General features: G+C 37.8%; 1 protein-coding gene across 42 annotated transcripts in view; it reads right to left on the reverse strand.

Annotated features, from left to right (window-relative positions):
• The window catches only part of ABI3BP (ABI family member 3 binding protein), a 266973-nt gene that overhangs the window by 155710 nt on the left and 91931 nt on the right, over nucleotides 1-19332 (reverse strand). For all 42 annotated transcript variants that reach the window (XM_040484350.1, XM_040484344.1, XM_040484370.1 and 39 more), the window contains exons 3-6: nucleotides 19087-19155; nucleotides 15357-15489; nucleotides 2200-2381; nucleotides 1580-1635 (exon numbers count right to left, since the gene is read on the reverse strand). In XM_040484350.1, coding sequence (XP_040340284.1) covers nucleotides 1580-1635; nucleotides 2200-2381; nucleotides 15357-15489; nucleotides 19087-19155 — 440 coding nt within the window. The remainder of the gene's footprint in view (nucleotides 1-1579; nucleotides 1636-2199; nucleotides 2382-15356; nucleotides 15490-19086; nucleotides 19156-19332) is intronic.

Genomic DNA, 19332 nt, shown 5'->3' on the forward strand with positions numbered 1-19332 from the left:
TCCTCCCTTCTCACCAGAGTGCCTCCTCTACCTGCTCGGGCCATCATCTTATAATCATGCATGTGATTTAATGGATGCAGAGAAAGGTGAAGGAACCCTTTTTCACTGTTGGTGGGAACGCAAACTGGTACAGCCACTCTGGAGAACGGTGTGGAGGTTCCTCAAAAACTTGAAAATAGAACTACCCTATGACCCTGCAATTGCACTACTAGGTATATTTCCAAAGGACACAAAAATTCTGATTTGAAGGGGCACAGGCACCCCAATGTTTATAGCAGCACTATCAACAATAGCCTAATTATGGAAAGAGCCCAAATGTCCATTGACTGATGAGTGGTAAAGAAGATGGGATAGATGTGTATATATGTATGTACATACATATATGAATATACATACATATATGAATATACATACATACACACATACACACATATATACACATACAATGGAATATTACTCAGTAATCACCAAGAATGAATCTTGCCATTTACAACAATGTGGATGGATCTATAGGGTATCATGCTAAGCGAAATAAGTCAGAGAAAGATAAGTATCATATGATTTCACTCATATGTGGAATTCAAGAAACACAACAGATCAACATAGGGGAAGGGAAGGAAAAAAAGGATAAAAACTGAGAAGGAGGCGAACTATAAGAGACTCTTAAAGACAGAGGACAAACTGAGGGTTGGTGGAGGGGAGGTGGGTGGCGGGATGGGCTAAATGGGTGATGGGCATTAAGGAAGGCACTTGTTGGGATGAGCACTGGGTGTCATATGTAAGTGCTGAGTCACCCAGTTCTACTCCTGAAACCAATACTACACTGTATGCTGATTTGAATTTAAATAAACAAATTAAAAAAAAAAAAACAGATGAAAACAATAAAAGAAAATGCAAACATCTCTGTGACAGTTACAACAATGGCTTACATTTATAACAGGTAGTATTAACTGTTGTGGTGCTTCCTGAGAACAGATTTTGAAAAGTGGAGGGAAAAAGGACAAGAGACTGAGTTTCTGCAGTGAGAGAGAAGAAGGTGTCTAGATGAGGGGGATGCCTGGCAGGTAAGATATGCAGATATTTACTACACTCAATAGAGTCTAGGCACAAATAAAAACCAAGCCAGTTGCTTCATCATTTTGAAAAGGGTTAGCTCTTTAAGCAGGAAGTGAGAAAATAGTGGGAAGAGGACAGAGAAGTGAGTAATACCAATGTAAATAGAACATATACAGATTTACTCTGGAAACACGTTATTCTAAAAGACAATCCACTGCAGATAATAAGCATAACCTCAAAATACCTGGAATCTGGATATAGAATAACTACATCAAGTATCAGTATTTTAGAGCTATAAACATATTAGATAATTTGCTCTCATATTTCTACCTCCATTTGCTGAAAAAGAAATTCCTAAAGCATTAAGTACTTTACACAAAGCCCCATGGCCAGTCATCTAATCCTAATAGGCCTATTTTCTTGCAACCAACAACAACAACAACAACAACAACAACAACAACAACAACACCACAATGCAGATACAATTTCTAAAACACATTCCTGAGAATAACCTGGTACCTACCACTGTGTGGGCTTGGTCATAGGTACTTTGGATTTTCCCATTGACTTTGCTTTTACCTGACAAAAACAAGCAGAAAATAACATTATTTTCATTCTTTGTGTTCCTAAATTAACCCTTCCTACTCATTATGAAGACAACTGTACTCCTTTTCTAACTCAGACTCTTTATTCCTATTAGTTATTTACTGTCATTTCAAGCGCTGATTCCAATGAAGTTTGAATGAAGAGATGACAAGGTTTGGGACCCTTCGAGTATTTCTATGTTCACTTCTACTGGCCCAGCTTTCCATTCTGAACACCAATACACATTACTGCTGTTTTCACTCAGTTGGTGCTCATAGATCTGAGATTGATTGAAAATACTAAAATGGCCAAAGAAGTGTTATCAATAAAGGCATCAAACATCAGTTCATCACATTTTCTGTTTAAAAAAACACTCATCAACATAAAAGATTCTGAAGTATCAGTACTCAATTTGTCTTCACTTTTGTATTTTTTTAAGCACTAGAGGATGGCAATTAACTCCCCTCATATTTAAGAATAAAATAATTAAAATTTTGGTACTTAGGAAAAGAAGATAAAAGTTACAAAAATCTTCCTCAAACAGTTCCTGGTACTTACTTCCAACAATAGTCTTGTGATTGAAAATCTTACTCCAAATTCCACCTTCTACATTGTCTTTCACTCCAAATTCATAAACTGTGTTGGGTTTTAGATTTTCCACAATTGTTTCAGTGGCTGGACAGAGTTGAAAAACCCATTTCTTCTCCTTATCCTTTTCTCTATAGCGAATTGTATAATATCTGTTGAATAACCAAGACATGATGCTTTTAATCCACAGGGAGAATCAGAATGCTATTTCAAGTTTCTTAATACATCACAGACTCCCATCTACTTCAAAGACTATGCTTAATACTGGCTTCTGTTTTTGTTTTTTAGAAATTGCAGAGAACATGACAAAATAGCTCAGTGTGTACTTAAGGTTTTACATTTCTAATGCCAAGTTGGAGAATGTGAAGCACAGTTACGGTCTAACAGAATTCAGTTCTATTATGTGCTACTTTGCAAAATGAAAGTTGGAAAGCGCCGGATGTTCGTTTCTTTCCAATTATGCATAGAACAGAGCATAGGTATAATTTTTCAAGTGCTTAATACTGAAGTTTTATAGCTAAATGGGTTTAACTTGCAACTGTATGGGTTTATGCCATGGAACATGCATTAGAGGTGGTATTCAATTTTGTATAAGGGGATCCTGAAATTCTAAGATACATCCAGGACTGCATTTTAAGAGTGAAACATTCTTATCATAAAAATAGAATCAAAACCAAAGCCAAGCTAAGAGTTCAATGAAAAGAATCAAACCATGCAAATTTAAGATCAAGGTTACCTATTTGCTTAGGGGTTCATAATATTCAGACATACATATGAAGTAATGCTAATTGTCACCGCGATTTGTTTTTTGCACTTTTATCACATGCTAGGTTTTATATATATTATCTTGTTGTCATAAAATCATCTGAAGTGGTAGAAGTTATTAACTCATTCTATAGATGTGAAAATAGAGATTCAGAAACATCATTTAACTTGCCCATTGCTGCCCACCTAGTGACTTTGACCAGTAACAGAACCAGAATACAAAGACTCCTCTGACCCTGCTGTAAACAGCCTCACCAAGTGGGCCAATCAGGACAGGGGAGCGCATTAGTACTGTATACAGTCATAAGAAATCAATGAGCTAGAGCTATATATATATCAATATGAACAGATTTTACGAATACTGAACAAAAATAGCAAATTACAAGATGACACATATAGTTTCATGATTCACATAAATATTAAAATGCTCACAAAATATGTTACCATATATGGTAGCAGTGTAAAGAGACAGCAAATATTGCAAGGGTCCAACATTCATATTAGTGCTCTAGTTCCCACTGAGGTAAGAATTTTTTTTAATGCTTATTTTTGAGAGAGCTCGAGAGAGCTCAAGAGAGCAGGGGAGGGACAAAGGGGGAGGAGACAGAAGATCCAAAGTAGGTTTCATGCTGTCAGCACAGAGCCCAATGTGGGGCTCAAACTCAAACCATGAGATCATGACCTGAGCCAAAATCAGATGCTTACCCACTTAAGGAACTGAGCCACCCCGGCACCCCACCCAGTGAGATAAAGGAGTATAGAAGTGGGGCCAACAGGTATATTTTATCTGCTTTTTATTTTTAAATAAACATTTTCAATAAATACAATAAAATAATAGCTGTCATGTATGCTGATGGAAACTTAGGTGTTTGTTATACTATTTTAGGTTCTTCTATTTTAAATTTTCTCTCAAACATTTAGTACCTCTCCCCCACTCCCCACCCTAGCAAAACTAAAGGGGCTAAGATTCTGGTCAGTTGCTTTTACTTGAAGCCTTACAAAGTCACTCATTTACTTGTGCTAAAAACGTTTATTGTGCCCCCTTCTAAGTGCCAGGAACACATTGTTGATGATACATAAAAACAATTACCTAGAACTTCTAGAAACAAGGGGCAGGACTGGCTACATAATTTGTGAGGCTCATCCCAAAATAAAAACATGGGACCCCATGTTCAAAAATGATTAAGCATTTCAAGACAGTGACATTAGAGTATTAAACCAAGCATGGACCCTTCTAAGTGCACAGGGGGACCCTGTGCAAATGCACATGTTGCATGGCCATCAAGTCAGCATGGGGTTTATAGTTAACAAATACAGAGAGAGGGGGAACGGTTTTGTATGTTTCTGTACATCTGTATTTTGAATGTATTTGTATATTCAGCCTATGTTCCTACTAGTTACAAACTACTGAAATGCTTGAAGTCATTCATTAGCTTGCTTCTTTCTAGTAAAACTGTCAGGGCTCCAGTTCCTGACTTCCAAGGAGCAAGAGACTAAACGAGTGAAGGAAACTGTTCAGCCAAAATACTAACTACTACTGGGAACATACATTATAGACTACTAATCCTCTGTGTCCTGTGAGTTGAAACATCAATAGACATTTATGCAACACACTTATTGACAAGTATGCTGCATGGAATTTTTGTGGCTGTGTTTTTCCCTGCCTTGTATACTAGAAAAAGTCAGCGAAGTACAGAGAAGCTAAAATCAGACCAGATGGGCTACCACATTATGCATCTATACTTTGGATACATTTCTCAAATCCTTAATTGCTGGTATGATCCAAGGTGTGTTGGGGGGGGGGGGGGTCACTGCTAATACAACAACCAAAGGCCAGATTCCAGAGTTACCAGTAAGTTTGATTTTATATTATCTTCCCAGGAATAAAATGGTACAAAAATGTTCTAAGAACTTCCCACATGTTAAAAACAAAACAAAACAAAAACAAAAACAGAGTGGATGGATCTGTTGGTTGAGCATCCAACTTCGGCTCAGGTCATGATCTTGTGGTTTGTGGGTTTGAGCCCCAGTCATGCTCTGTGCTGACAGCTCAGAACCTGGAGCCTGCTTTGGATTCTGTGTCTCCCTCTCTCTCTCTGCCCTTCCCTCACTTGTACTGTGTGTCTCTCTCACTCAAAAATAAATAAACATTAAAAAAAAATCCTGCACATTTTTTCTATCTTGATCACAAAGCATTCAAAATAACCTGTCTTATATCAAGTTTGTTAGGAAAAATAAACATACAGGCAGCCAACCTGTATGGTTGGCTCTCTCTCTTCAGCCTCAGAGGTTATCTTTACCAACACTGGCTTAACTGATAGTTGTGTAACATAGTAAGTTCCAAATGTTAAAAGAGATAGTCAGTAAGACTATTTACCTGTAAGGTAGTGAAGCAAATTTCCTTGATTTTAAAGCTAAATACAGGCCTTATGAAAATTAACAGTGCCGTACCGCACACAGAAGGTACTCCATAAATGTGGAATGAACTGAATGGATATTTGGGTTCTCATGGGGTCATTCTAAAATTAGAATATAATTGCTCTAAATGGTCAGTAATTCCATCACCAGAAAATATGGATTTAAGCAATAAAGTTTACAATTATATTATCTTTTTCAATGTGTCATTGCCTAAGGTTTTACTTACCAAAACTCAGCATTCCTATAAAATCAATGCAAACTGAAGGAAAATACAATAAATATCTACATTGAACATTTGCAGAGGGCTTAAGATTTTAAAATTTACTTCCGTTGATTCATACAATAAACTGAAATGAGAATAAGAATTATTATAGAAGAAAAAAAAGGCCAGTAAGTGTCTAAGATCTGACTGTCAGGGACAAAGCCAGACAAATGGTGGTTTTCTGACTCAACTAATACCTTTAGTATTGCATTGGATGGTCTTTCTACTACTGTGGTGCTTGGCAAAAGGAAATGAAAAAAGGTAAAATGACCCAGGAGGGAAGAGGACAATCATAATTCCTTTCAACATCATTTAAGGCTTTTTATTTTATTGTGTATTTACCATAACATAGAGTCACAGACTTTCCATTATTGTCTGAGGACACTCAGGATCAAACGTTGATCATACCCTTTTCTGTTGATGATTAAATTTGGACACAAGTGCAACAAGTCTATTAAAAATATAAGTAACAGTCAGTGAATGTCATCAGACTAGACTTCTGGAAGACCTGCCTCCAGCAACTTGGACTTTAGGGAATGAGAACATTTCATGTCCTTGTGGTAAGAAACTACTGAATGGAATGTTTGGTTTAAATAACATTATCTTTGCTTGGATCTCCCTAATAGTATGAATATTGATAATAATGCTTACTGTAGTTTAAAAAAAAAATTCCATAGCTCCTCTAAATGTAGGATTTTCACTCAAAAAAGAACAGGGGTTGGACTAGACAACGTATGGGATCCTTTTTGTTTCTACAAGTTTATTGTCTACATATTAGACCTTTATTCCAATAAACTACAGAGGCAGAACACAGGGTAGAAACCCCATAAACGTGATTTATGAAATAACTAGTAGTCAATTATACCAAGAGGAGAAATGGAGCTATGACAAGATAAATGTAGTCCGTTCACAAACTAGTCTGCTTGATGCATGTTATTGGTCATTGTTTGAACTTTCTATACTTTTTTCAGCAATATTTTTATTTCTGTAACTACTATTATATTTCCTAAAACATCCATTATATAGATTTTTTTTGTTCTCTTTATATCAAAGGACACTTCCTGACACCGCCTTTGTCAATATTTTTGCTTCTGATGTAAATTCTGCCCTCACTCCCTTCTTCTTAAAGTGTCTCTGTCCATCACCCCCTCCCTGCCCCTCTCTGATTCTGGGGTTCTTCCTGCTGCCCAAACATAAATAAACATCTTGGTGATTTTATTCCATTTCCTTATTCCATTCACTCACTTCTGAGCCAAAAAAATTGTTTACGTATTTTTCATTCTAACAAAAATGAAAAGAATTTTCATTTCATATTCCTTTTATCCCTGCTGTTGTTTAACACAAGATGTCTTACAAGTAATCTACCTTATCCTACTTTCTCATCACTCGTGATGCCTAAATCTCTTTGTAATCTGGTGTCTGATCTGTAATATAATAAAACCTCTTGATCCAACCTAGTGATTTAATCCTTCCTGAGTTTCCTCACTACCCTAAAATCTACTTCTGTTCAAATCTGCTCCTATTCTTGTTAGCTTCAGGCCCCTTCTCCCCTCAATCGGTTTTCAAGGCCAGTTAGGTTTCCCTGCATGATTCCTCTTTTACCTGTTTCTTCTTCATTTCTAAGCAGCACTTATGGGACCAGTTCAGGTTTTTATTATCTTTGGACTCTTAAAATAATTTTCAAACTGGTCACAAATTTCCAAAACTCTCTCCTTTATCCCCTAATGGTGGCTGGCTTAAACATCAACCAAAAGAATCAGTTTCTAGTGATTTTAGTGCTACCTAAAATGCAATACTCACCTGAAATGGCCGTTATAAAACAAAGCAAATAATATCAAAATCAACAAGAATAGCAAACAGTACCATTTACTGAGTGCTTACTGTGTGCCATACACTGTGTTAACCATTTTACACGCATCATCTCATTAAATTCTGACAACCCCATGAGATAGTGGTATTATTATCCCATTTTACAGATTTTAAAAAATGCCTTTAAATACCTTATCCAAGGCCATTCAGTTAATAATACAACAGAATTTTGAACATAGGTCAGTCTGACCAGAATTTGTACCCTCAATGCCTGTGCTGTTATCATTGCTGGAGATACTCACTGTGGACTCTAGACAAGAGATGTTGCATAAGACGTTCAAGAGCTAGATGGCCTGACCTTAAGACTTGCTCTGTAGCATTCCACTTATTCACTTGTACATGTGTTGAGAACTGCTATTATAAAGCAGGATGCTAGGATACACATGCAATGGAAGATGAGTGGGACACTGAAAACTTCAAAAATGAGCTCACAGTATAGTGAAGGAGGTAGATGTATATATGGATAGAACCAAAGAAGTTGGGATGAAAAACAGAGGGTGCTGAGGGGAGCTGGGTATAGCCCTCTACACTTGAACTGTTGCAATGGACAAATGGCATTTTAAATCCAAAGGGTGTGACTTAAAGTTGGATATCCTACATAGGTCCAGGAAAGCAAAGTAGTCCAGATTTAAAACTCATGGCAGGGGCGCCTGGGTGGCGCAGTCGGTTAAGCGTCCGACTTCAGCCAGGTCACGATCTCGCGGTCTGTGAGTTCGAGCCCCGCGTCGGGCTCTGGGCTGATGGCTCAGAGCCTGGAGCCTGTTTCCGATTCTGTGTCTCCCTCTCTCTCTGCCCCTCCCCCGTTCATGCTCTGTCTCTCTCTGTCCCAAAAATAAATAAACGTTGAAAAAAAAAATTAAAAAAAAAAATAAAACTCATGGCAGTAGCATGACTCATATATTCTTGGAGATAGATTCTATGAGAGATTCTACGATTTGTTTTACCAGGCAGTAGAAGCTGGTGGAGATTCTTCAGCCAGGGAATAAAGTTAAGCAGTGATGGAGGAGGTTAGACTTACCAGCAGTGGGAGAATTAGAGAGAGATTGGAGGGAAGAATCTCAAATAATACACTCAGTCCACACGAGTCAACCAAGGAATGACTCATGGAAGAAATGAAATGCAGAAAAAAAAGATCAAGGTTATATTTGTTTTTTTAAGTTTATTTTGAGAGAGAGAAAGAAAGAGAAAGAGAGAGTGTGTGTGCAGGCACACACACAAGGACGGGGCAGGGAGAGAGGGAAAGAGAATCCAAGCAGGCTCTGCACTGTCAGCACAGAGCCCAGCATGGGGCTAGATCTCACATACCTTGAGATTGGTAACCTGAGCCAAAATCAAGAGTGGGAGGCATGAGCCACCCAGGAGCCCCCAAAGTTAGTATTTCTACACAAGAATTGATGCAACTAGATTTCTTTATGGGATAAGTGTGCTAAGAAAAGCATTAATATAAATCAAAACTGAATTTCCTACCTTGAAGGAAATTAAAGTAATGGAAAGGAATTTTTTTGGTAGTACAGATTAAGAATTTAGTTGGAGTTTGAGTTACTAACCACCATTATTTGGTCATTCTAATGTAGATCATTACACCAACAACTGAAAATAGTCTTAGAACTTTGGAAATGAGTCAAGGTCAGATATTAGCCCTGCAAGTCACTTATATCCTTATCACTCCCATTGCTCTCTGTACAAAAGCAACATCAGCACATCGTGTGAGCTTTTAGAAATGCAGAACCGCAGGCTTTTCCTTATGCTCTGGAATAGAATCTGTATTGTAACAAGGTCTCTTACATGATTTACATGCATAAAGTTTGAGAAGCACTGTTTTACTTAAAGACACAGCATAGATGAGATAAGGGGGGAAACAGATGAGAGATCCAAGGGTAAAACTCTATTCCACTTTGGGAGGTAGGCTAACAATTAGCAATAGAGAGGAGAAAAAGGCCAAGAGAAACATTTCACAAAACATGTCAAAGAAAGAGTTCAAGAAAGACGGTGGCTGACAATTCCACTGAGATGTTAAAAAGGTAAGAACTGAGGGGCATCTGGGTGGCTCAGTTGTTTAAGTCTCTGACTTCAGCTCAGGTCATGAGCTCAGTTTGTGGGTTTGAGCCCCTCGTGAGGTTCAGCAGACAGCTCAGAGTCTGGAGCCTGCTTTGGATTCTGTTTCCCCCTCTCTCTGCCCCTCCCCCACTCACACTTTGTCTCTCAAAAATAAATTAACATTAAAAAAAAAGTATGAACTGAGAAAACACTTCTAGATTTAGCAATTAATTGGTCATTGGTGACCACAAAGAGATATTTCAATGGAATGGTAAAAAAGGAAAGGAAACCAGTGAAAGGGAATAAAGATTGTAGGGGTGGAACAAAAACCAGGTATGAGAGAACAGACCACTCTGAAAAGTACTGGAATGAACAGATTGAAAAATAGCTTGGAAGAGCTAACAGAATTAACAGAAAATGTTGTTTGGTGATAGAGAAATCTTCAACCTATTTGCAAGCAAGAGGCATGGTCCCAATGGCAGTGAAGGGGTAAATTTGAGAGTAAAGTCTTAAGGAATGTGGAAGGGACAGGATGATGAGCACAGTCTCGAGTCAGAAATGTGCTCCTTGGAAAGAAGAGAAGGAGGATGAATCTGGGGTGAAGAACGAGTGAGCTGATGGTGGATAATCTAAATTTCCTTAGTTTTGCAGAAACCGGGATGGACTGGAGTAGGAAAAGAGCCAGGGAAAGAAGCCAGGATGCTATTTCCAGGATCCAGGGTATGGTGACAAGTGTCTGAATTAGAATTATTGGCACGAATGTGAAGAAGTAGAAAATAAAGACATTGATGTACTTCCCAAAGGCAGAACCATTATAACTTGGGGGCTTATTAGCTGTAGGAGAGGAAAAACAAAAAATGAATCAAGATTCAAGTTAGAGTGAATGGAGGAATGAAGGTACTTCAGAAAGTACTAAGATGTGGACCTGAAATATCAAGAGAAACAGTAGGAGTTCAATTTTGTCATGTGAAGTTTGAAGTACTGGTGAAAGTAAAGTGAAAATGCTGCTGTTTTACTTTTTATTCATTCAGTATATATCGACTGAGGGCCTATTATGTGCCAGATGCTGATCTAGGGACTGGGAAGATTAAGTTGGTTATGATACACATGGTTCCTGTCCTCACAGAGCTTAAAATTTACATGGAAAGACAAATGGATAATAAGGCATTGGGCTCAATCGAGAATTCAGACATCAAAAATATTTGCTTCTTAAAAACCTGGGAGGTGGGGGGACACAAAAAAAGAAAGGCCAGAGCCTGCTCTGGACCAACCCAAAAGGAGGGCCCTCATTCTACATTAACAGTAAATAACTACAGTATGAAAGTGTCAGAAAATGTGAAAATGATTTCTAAACAAATCATAAAGCTTTAATAAGTTGGCAAAGGAGTGAGAACTAAAGCAATCTTGAACACTTTAACAAGTTGGAAACATGGGAAGGAAAAAATAAGCTATTAATGAGGGAATAAATTTGGTTAAAAACAGGTTTTACTCTTCATGGGCGCCAATTTGGAAAGGTTTCTTTTGCCCTTAGATATATTGAGGACAAATGTGTACATTCTTCCATTCAAAGAGTAAAAACACATCTACTTTCCAATGTGAATTCAGGAAAGGATTTAGGAACATGAATACCCATATGGACCCTATGCAAACAGTAACAGAGCCATGTGTTATGAAGGATAACGTGATATGCCATTAATATTTCCAAACTTAAAACAAAATGAAACATAGGGGTTTTCTCACTTGGAAACTTACTGCATTGAGCTTTCATAGATTAAGTCGAAATCCAAGTATAAAGACAAAAAAATTTTCTTTGTATAGGATAAATAGGGCTGTATGCATCAATGAGAAAGGATGCCAATATTACACAGAGTGCCAGTATTAGAATTCAGTGCATTACACTGATGCCAGTTGGTGTTCCTAATGGAAGCTAAAGGCATTCAGATTCCAATGATTATTTAATAAAGTACTTCTGAAGGCAAAACTCAGCTATATTAATCTTCTGGTTTTCAAGAAGCAATCATTCCCTATAGCTACTATTATTCTAACCTACTGGCTTAGTCAAAATTCTAAAACAAACAAAAAAACCCCAGCATCTTGTAGGGTAGATTTCTCCAAGTCTGCTTCTAATTACATTCATTTAGAATCCTGGTGGATTTATTTGGGTGTTTATAATGTGCACAGTAGTTCTAGGGCCTTTCAACAAGGACCACTATTTTTTCTCAGCTACCACAAAGACTTTAAATTTCAGCTCTTTATTAACGGTACTAACTAGGAAGAAAGTAGGCATGTGTAAATGAAATCCGTAAGTACTCCAAATGCTTTCTTTTAAGCATTACCATTGAATTCTTCCCTGTTAGTCATGTCCTAAGAGTTTCCTATTTTTGTCCAGGATATCTTGATTGTCCCATTCATCCAGGTTTCAAAGTTTACAAGTATCTTGATATGTTATTATTGAATCTCAAGAAAAACACTTTATGCTAAGTAGAATTATCAATTTTGACTATTGTGATTTAATGGGCATGGCTCCATCTATTTGATGACAAGAGTAAAGCCAGGGTGTGTGGGAGATGAACAAGGGGGTTAGGGAGAGATACATGCATGGTCTGAGTAGCTTGGGTCTTCTAATCAATTGCCTTGGTTAATATCCTAGCTTCATCAGACCATCTGTTCCTCTCCTTCTCCCTGTATTATCTCTTTGTGCTATCAAACCATGGCAACATCTGTCAATTAGAATCAGTATCAGATAAATTCCTTTATGAAGGGTAAGGCCAAATGGAACTGAACGAAAAATTTGAGGACAGGGGAAGAAATCATATCCAAAGCATGCTCTATGGATTTGTGGGTTAGTTAACTCCATGAATTTATCAAGCAAGTTAAGTAACTATTAAAATCAGCTTCATTTTGCTACAAGAGCTCCACATTTCCTTGCTTCCTTTTTTTGTTTCCCCTTCTGTCTTTAAATTAGAAACTCAAGAAACTGAAAAGGAGTAAGAAAGCAATCCGTAAATGTTAACCTTCTCAGCATGGTACCCTGGATCAATCCAGTAAAAGCTGGAATTACCACATGAAAGCCTATTTTGTCAAGAGTCCATTTTCCAAACAAAGTAAGTTAATGGACTTAGTGGTGGGTGATAAAGGAACATTTTAGTTTCTTTGAAACATCTCAAGCTTATTTTTCAAGAAATTTGGTTTTGGCACTATCTTCTACATGGGTTTTTCCAATAATTTCTTCCTTCAGAACTATGAACATGTGAAGGAAAATCTAATTTTTTTCTTAGTCTAAATTTCCTAATGAAAGTCATATGCAAGGTACTCTTGAGAACTTAGGAACATTTTTAAAGGTCTTTTTTTGGTTCAATTTAGACAAATAAAAATAAAACACTACACAAGAGATTATGCCCAAAAGTATATGAAAAGTAATAGTGGATATTAAGACTCTAGTAAGATGCTGCTATGCTAGAACAGCGAAAATGCAAAATGCTGACAACATGAAATGCTGGTGAGGACATAGAACAATCCGAATTGTCCTATTGCTTACAGGAGTATAAATGGAAAAGTTAGGCGAAAAAAAAAGTTAAACATACATTTCCCCTGTGACCTAGCAATTCCACTTCTAAATATTTATATGAGAGAAAGTAAAACACAGGTCTACAAAGTCTTAAAGAAAAACATTTATAAAATCTCAATTCATAATAACCCAAAACAAGACATAAGTAAGTACCCACCAATAAAAGACTAGATAATAAATTCTGGAATATTCATGTAACAGAATACCACTCAGAAGTGAAAAAAGAATGAGAGGTGCCTGGGTGGCTCAGTGAGTTAAGCATCAGACTTCAGCTCAGGTCATGATCTCGAGGCTCGTAAGTTTGAGCCCCACTTTGTGCTCTCTGCTCTGTCCCCCTCTTTCTCTGTCCCTCCCCACTCGTACTCTCTCTCAAAACTAAACAATAAAAAAAAAGGAATGAACTATAATACACACAATGTCATGAAAGAATCGCAAAAACATGCGGAATGAAAACAAAGGGACACATAACATGCTGTATGATTTCATTTATGTACAATTATAGATTAGACAAAACTTATCTACAGTGATGGAAATCAAATCAGTGGTTGCTTCTTGAGAAAGGTACTATCTGGGGGAATGAAAAGGTTCTATTTCTTGATGGGGCATAGAATACATGATTATGTGCATTTTTCATATCTGATCAAATAGTGCATTATATTGGATTTAAATTATACCTCAATAACACATTTTTTATTTAAAAAGGAAATGAGGGCATCTGGGTGGCTCAGTCAGTTGAGGGTCTGCCTTCAGCTCAGGTCATGATCTCATGGTTCATGACTTCAAGCCCTGCATCAAGCTCTGTGCTAACAACTCAAAGCCTGGAGCCTGCTTCAGATTTTGTGTCTCCCTCGCTCTCCACCCCTCCCCCCCACTCACATTTTAACTCTCTCTCAAAAAAATAAACACTTCTTAAAAAATTTAAAAAAATAAAAGTGGGATGAAACTTTTAAAATTTAAAAATCACTTTGAGTCCATTTAACTTTTTTTAAAAAATTTTTTCATAGAATGCCTCAGTTGAAGAGAATTTGGAATCCTTGTCAGATGCAAAGTTTTCAATTAAAAACATTTTTTTAATGTTTATTTTTGAGAGAGAGAGACAGAAATCTGGAGAGGGGCAGAGAGAGAGGGAGTCACAGAATCCAAGGCAGGCTCCAGGCTCTGAGCTGTCAGCACAGAGCCTGATGCAGGGCTTGAGCTCACAAACTGTGAGATCATGACCAGAGCCAAAGCTGGACCCTTAACTAAGTCACCCAGGTGCCCCTGAGGTTTTGAATTTTAAAGGTAATGTAATAAATACTTATGATAAACAACCATTGTCTATCCCAGCTTCAGCATTCAGTACAGACCATACCAAATATAGGTGCTGGATGGATGAATGGCAATCATTTGAAAATACATTAGATATTTCTTATTTTGTCCAGTGCAGGAAGATAGGAGCTTCATTTCCAAACCTGTGCTTTTTCCTGTGTTTACATCTCTCCCTGTGTCTATGTCTCTAGTTTTCTCCAGCAGTGATTCTCAAACTTAAGTGGGCATCAGAATTTTCCAGAGGCTTGTTAGAACACAGATTACTGAGCCCCACCTTCAGAGTTTCTGAACATGAGAAGTGAATCCAACTGATTTTGGTGCTACTTGGTTTGGGGCAACACTTTGAAAACTACTGCTTCTAGTACTTCAACTGTCAAATCAAAGATCCATCCTCTTCCTACCAAAGATCAGTATTTCCAACTTTCAACCATCTTTCCTAACTGCGTTGGGCCTCATCCTCTGAGCTTTTATTACTCTTCTCACGGAAATTCCCCATTGCTATTTGGCTCATTCTCCTTTGTACTTTATTCTTTGGAAAGAAAAAATGCTTGCGTGTGTTTTCTATTCAGGTAGGTAGTAACTTCCTCATGGGGAAGGGCCCTCACTTAGTATTTTCATTCCCCTCACGCTTAGGACAGCCTGTATAGCTAATGGGTGATCTGTATGTGCTAATACCCCTGATATTTATACATTCTTCTAAAGCATGTACAGATACCAGAAAACCAAGAGGTAGGGGGCACCTGGCTGGTTTAGTGGATAGAGCATGTGACTCTTGACCTTGGGGCTGTGAGTTCAAGCCCCATGTTGAGTGTAGAGATTACTTAAAAAACAAAAACAAAAACAAAAACAAAAACAAGAGCTAATTTACAGGTTAAAAAAATATTTTGTTAGATGAATTACCTGTCATTGGGACAGTGACTCGGCAATGTCCAGTCATGGTGTGGGTTAATGAGGAAACCCCAGGACAGGAATACAGAGCTTGGTGACAGAGTGCCGACCACCAGCTGGAGAGGTTTGCGAGAGCGTGCTTTACCTGCGGAGGTAACATACGGGTAACAGTTTATTTTTATATTGGGGTAAAATGCATAAAAATGACTCAGGAAGATGATGAAGAATGTGAGCCATCCAGTGTCTTTTCATAGAGCACACCAATATTATTAATTTTGTGCCCATGAATTTAAGCATAAACCCAACAAAATATTATTTTGAGATTTATGTGTGTATGCATATGTGTGTGTGTGTGTGTGTGTGTGTGTGTGTGTGTGCATATATGGGTAATGTATGGCATGTAAATTATATCCAGTCATACCTAGGTTTATTTCTTGTGGGTTAGGGATGTATATGAAGGTCTTAGCTATTACCAGTGAAATGAATAATGCAAATGGATTCACTCCATTTCTTTTACAGATACAATAAAAGTATATTTGGTTCCCCATCCCCTACTCAAGACTATGAACTAGTGTGAAAGAATATCAAAGAATAGAAAGCTTAACATCTAGCTTGTAGGTTATATTGTTTTTTCAAGCCAATTTAGAAGCATAAAAATCCCTTGTCATACTATTACAGTAAGCATTTTTTTTACAGTTAGTTTCTATATAGAAAATGTATGCATTTTTTTTTTTTTTACACATTCTTAATAATGCTGGGAGAGTGGAGATAATAAAGGAATCATGGTTCTTCTGATGGGACTAATTGGATTTGGGCAATGCCAAGAGATGGTGACAAACCACTTAAGATCTTCTTCCAGCATATAAGGGGCAGATATTTGCATTTTCAAAAAATATTGGAAACTTCAGGATTAGGGGACAGTGCAAAAGAGGAATGAAGATTCTTTGCCATGGAAACCAACACTGGCTCAATAAAAAAAAAATCTGTAAATAAAATAATACAGTATCTAATAAAATTATGCAGAATATAAAACATTCTATATTTTCACTGGACCCTGTCTTTCATTTCATGAAATGCCTGTTGTATTTGCTATAGGAAGAATTTGTGTTATTTTAATCTAACACAATAGGAACTAATAGGAAGGTACCCTTTGTATGAGCTTAGTGAAAGTTACCTGAACCAAATGCCCTTGACAATTTTGTCAGGCTTGCTGCTTCTATTAGATTTAAGTTCTGTCAGTTGTTACTGTGGTGAAAACCCTTCTTAGCCAAGAATATGTATAACCAAGTAGTGGCAGATTGTTTCCTTGTAACATAGCTGAATTTATTAAAAAGACATTTGAAATAATTGTCAAGGATAGCTGTTATTTTGTTGTAAACATGCATTTATCCTTCTCTATAAAATTTTCCAGTTCCACCTATGATACTACCTAGCATTATTATGATTCCAAGAGTCCAAGTCTGACTGCCTATGAGGGTAGATTAGAACCTGATGAGAGTGAGAGGTTTATGCTGTTTGAAAAAGCCCTGAAGGGATTCTGATATTCCTTTTCTAGCCCCTGATTGGTTCTCCCTAATGTAATACCACTATCTCATTCTACAAATGAAAACTAAGGCCGAGCTAAGTTTCAAGGGTATCCAAGTTCATACCAAGAGTAGGGTCAAGACTCAAATTTCTGTCTTCTGAACTGTACCTTTGTTTTGTTGTTGTTGTTTTTTTTTTCTATATCACTGGCATAGCTCACCATGTATGAATATAATGCCATTTAGAGACAAAAGATAAATTTTCCTTTCTCCAAGGGAACCTAAAGCCTACAAGACCAGAAAGTATTTATTTCACTAAGTATCGATCTGATACAGAAGTGATTAAAATGTATGTGGTAAATGCAAATATAAAATGAATCAAAGTTAATACATTAGTCATTATATCATTCTCAAATTCACATTACCAAAAAAAATTACACCCGCTGCCTGAAAGGAAAGGTGGGGTAGTACAGTATATCCTGAACAAAATGAAACAATTTCCTGAGCCCATCATCACAAAGAGAAAAATAATTTCCAGACCAGTGCCATACAAGTCCCCACAAAGTGCTACTGAGTTGTAATCATTCTTTTGACGTCCCTTACACATCTTTGTGTTTTTGTATTAAGAAAGAGTTTGATGAATGTGAGGCCAGAATCCCATGGGTCCTTACTAATACTTCTTGACTCTATTAAATATTTTGAAATAAAGTCTTGAAATGGTGACTATCATTACAAGTTATAAGGAGTAACTGAAATTTCCCTGATGCTTTGGGATAATTTAAGGGGCCAGGAAAAGGGGTTCGTGTTTGTCAAAATGCTTGACTATTAACTGCTTCTCTAAAAAAGACATGAAAAACAACCGAAGGAGGGGAGGGGACTGTGGCAACCTACTTCTGGTAACTGGCTTGGCTGATGCGTCCAGAGGACAGGATTCACAACTGCAAAGGGGAGGTTTGCTCAGTGTGTTTAAAGATCTGTATGCTCCCCCCACCTCCATGCCAACCCTTTAAAAAGATCTAACAGGGGCGCCTGGGTGGCGCAGTCGGTTAAGCGTCCGACTTCAGCCAGGCCACGATCTCGCGGTCCGTGAGTTCGAGCCCCGCGTCGGGCTCTGGGCTGATGGCTCAGAGCCTGGAGCCTGTTTCCGATTCTGTGTCTCCCTCTCTCTCTGCCCCTCCCCCGTTCACGCTCTGTCTCTGTCTGTCCCAAAAATAAATAAACGTTGAAAAAAAAAATTTTTTTAAAAAGATCTAACAAAGGAGACCCTTTGTTGTTTGACATTTACTGTACTATAAAAGAGACACATGATTAGGAAATATGTAAAGAATAATTGACATTAGAAAATGAAAGAGAAAACCAAACCTTTTTCTCACGTATCTACAGTTAGGGAGATTTAATACCAGACAGTAAAAGCATATTCACAGCCTCTACAGCCTCTTACAGCAAGGGTGGCTTATTTGATCTGACAAGCAATTTTAGCAGTGAAATTGGAAAATGTAAGGTTTTTAATCTTTCTCCAGTCATGTAGAAAAGGCTTCTCCTCACTTATTCCACATGGCATTTACTTTCCTGTTTCATGTCTCCCCATCCCTGGGAGTATCTGTGTTGTGTTGCTATTGTTTCATGAAAGCAGTCCTTGCTCTATTTGTTCGACTGAATAGAAGAGGTTTTGAAGGAAGAGATGAGGAGTCAAGTAAAACCCAAGTTCCAACCCATGTAACATGCCTATAAATGAGTTACGCTTTTGAAATGTGAACAGTCTCCTTTAACAAAGGTTAGACATCAGATTTTGCCCTTAAGATCCGGAAAGCACAATAGTGCATGGGTTCACACACTGCCAAGTAGAAACAGGCTAGCAGGAGCTAACTCTATGTGAGCACTTGTTGTGGGCCAGGCCCTGTGCTACGGGCCACACATGCATCAACTCCTTTAACCCTCACAACGGCCCTTGTATGCAGGGGAGAGGAGGTACACACATGTCCAGTAATTTGCCTAAATTCCTCACGTTTGTATGTAGTGGTGCTGGGAGAAGGTCCCAAGCAGTCTCTACAACCAGACCATAATACTTGCAAGGAGGGTTATCTGTTGACACAGGGCCTGCTGCGCTGTATATTCTAATCCATGCTCCTAAGGCTTCTCCAGTGCACTTGGTCTCCATGGGTAGAAATGAGAAGGCATGGCTTAAAGTTAATAAAAGCTTAAAAATGAACAAAATATACCTGAGCATGACTTCTTTTGACTTGGAGGAGGGGCAGGCCGCACAACAATCAGATACTTCGGTTCTGCATCTGGAAATGATTAACATTATTTCTTCAGTAAAATTCTCCGAGAAGGAGCAACATTCACGACAGTACATCCATGTCCTGACTCAACGTTCCCCAGAATTAGTCATCATAACCACAGTACCAGTGGATGACAGGACCCAGGAATTCAGAAAGTTAATACTTCCTGAGGTTCAGTCCACT

Source organism: Herpailurus yagouaroundi, unplaced genomic scaffold, assembly GCF_014898765.1.
Source record: "Herpailurus yagouaroundi ecotype Mexico unplaced genomic scaffold, PumYag 162, whole genome shotgun sequence".
Lineage (NCBI taxonomy): Eukaryota > Metazoa > Chordata > Mammalia > Carnivora > Felidae > Herpailurus > Herpailurus yagouaroundi.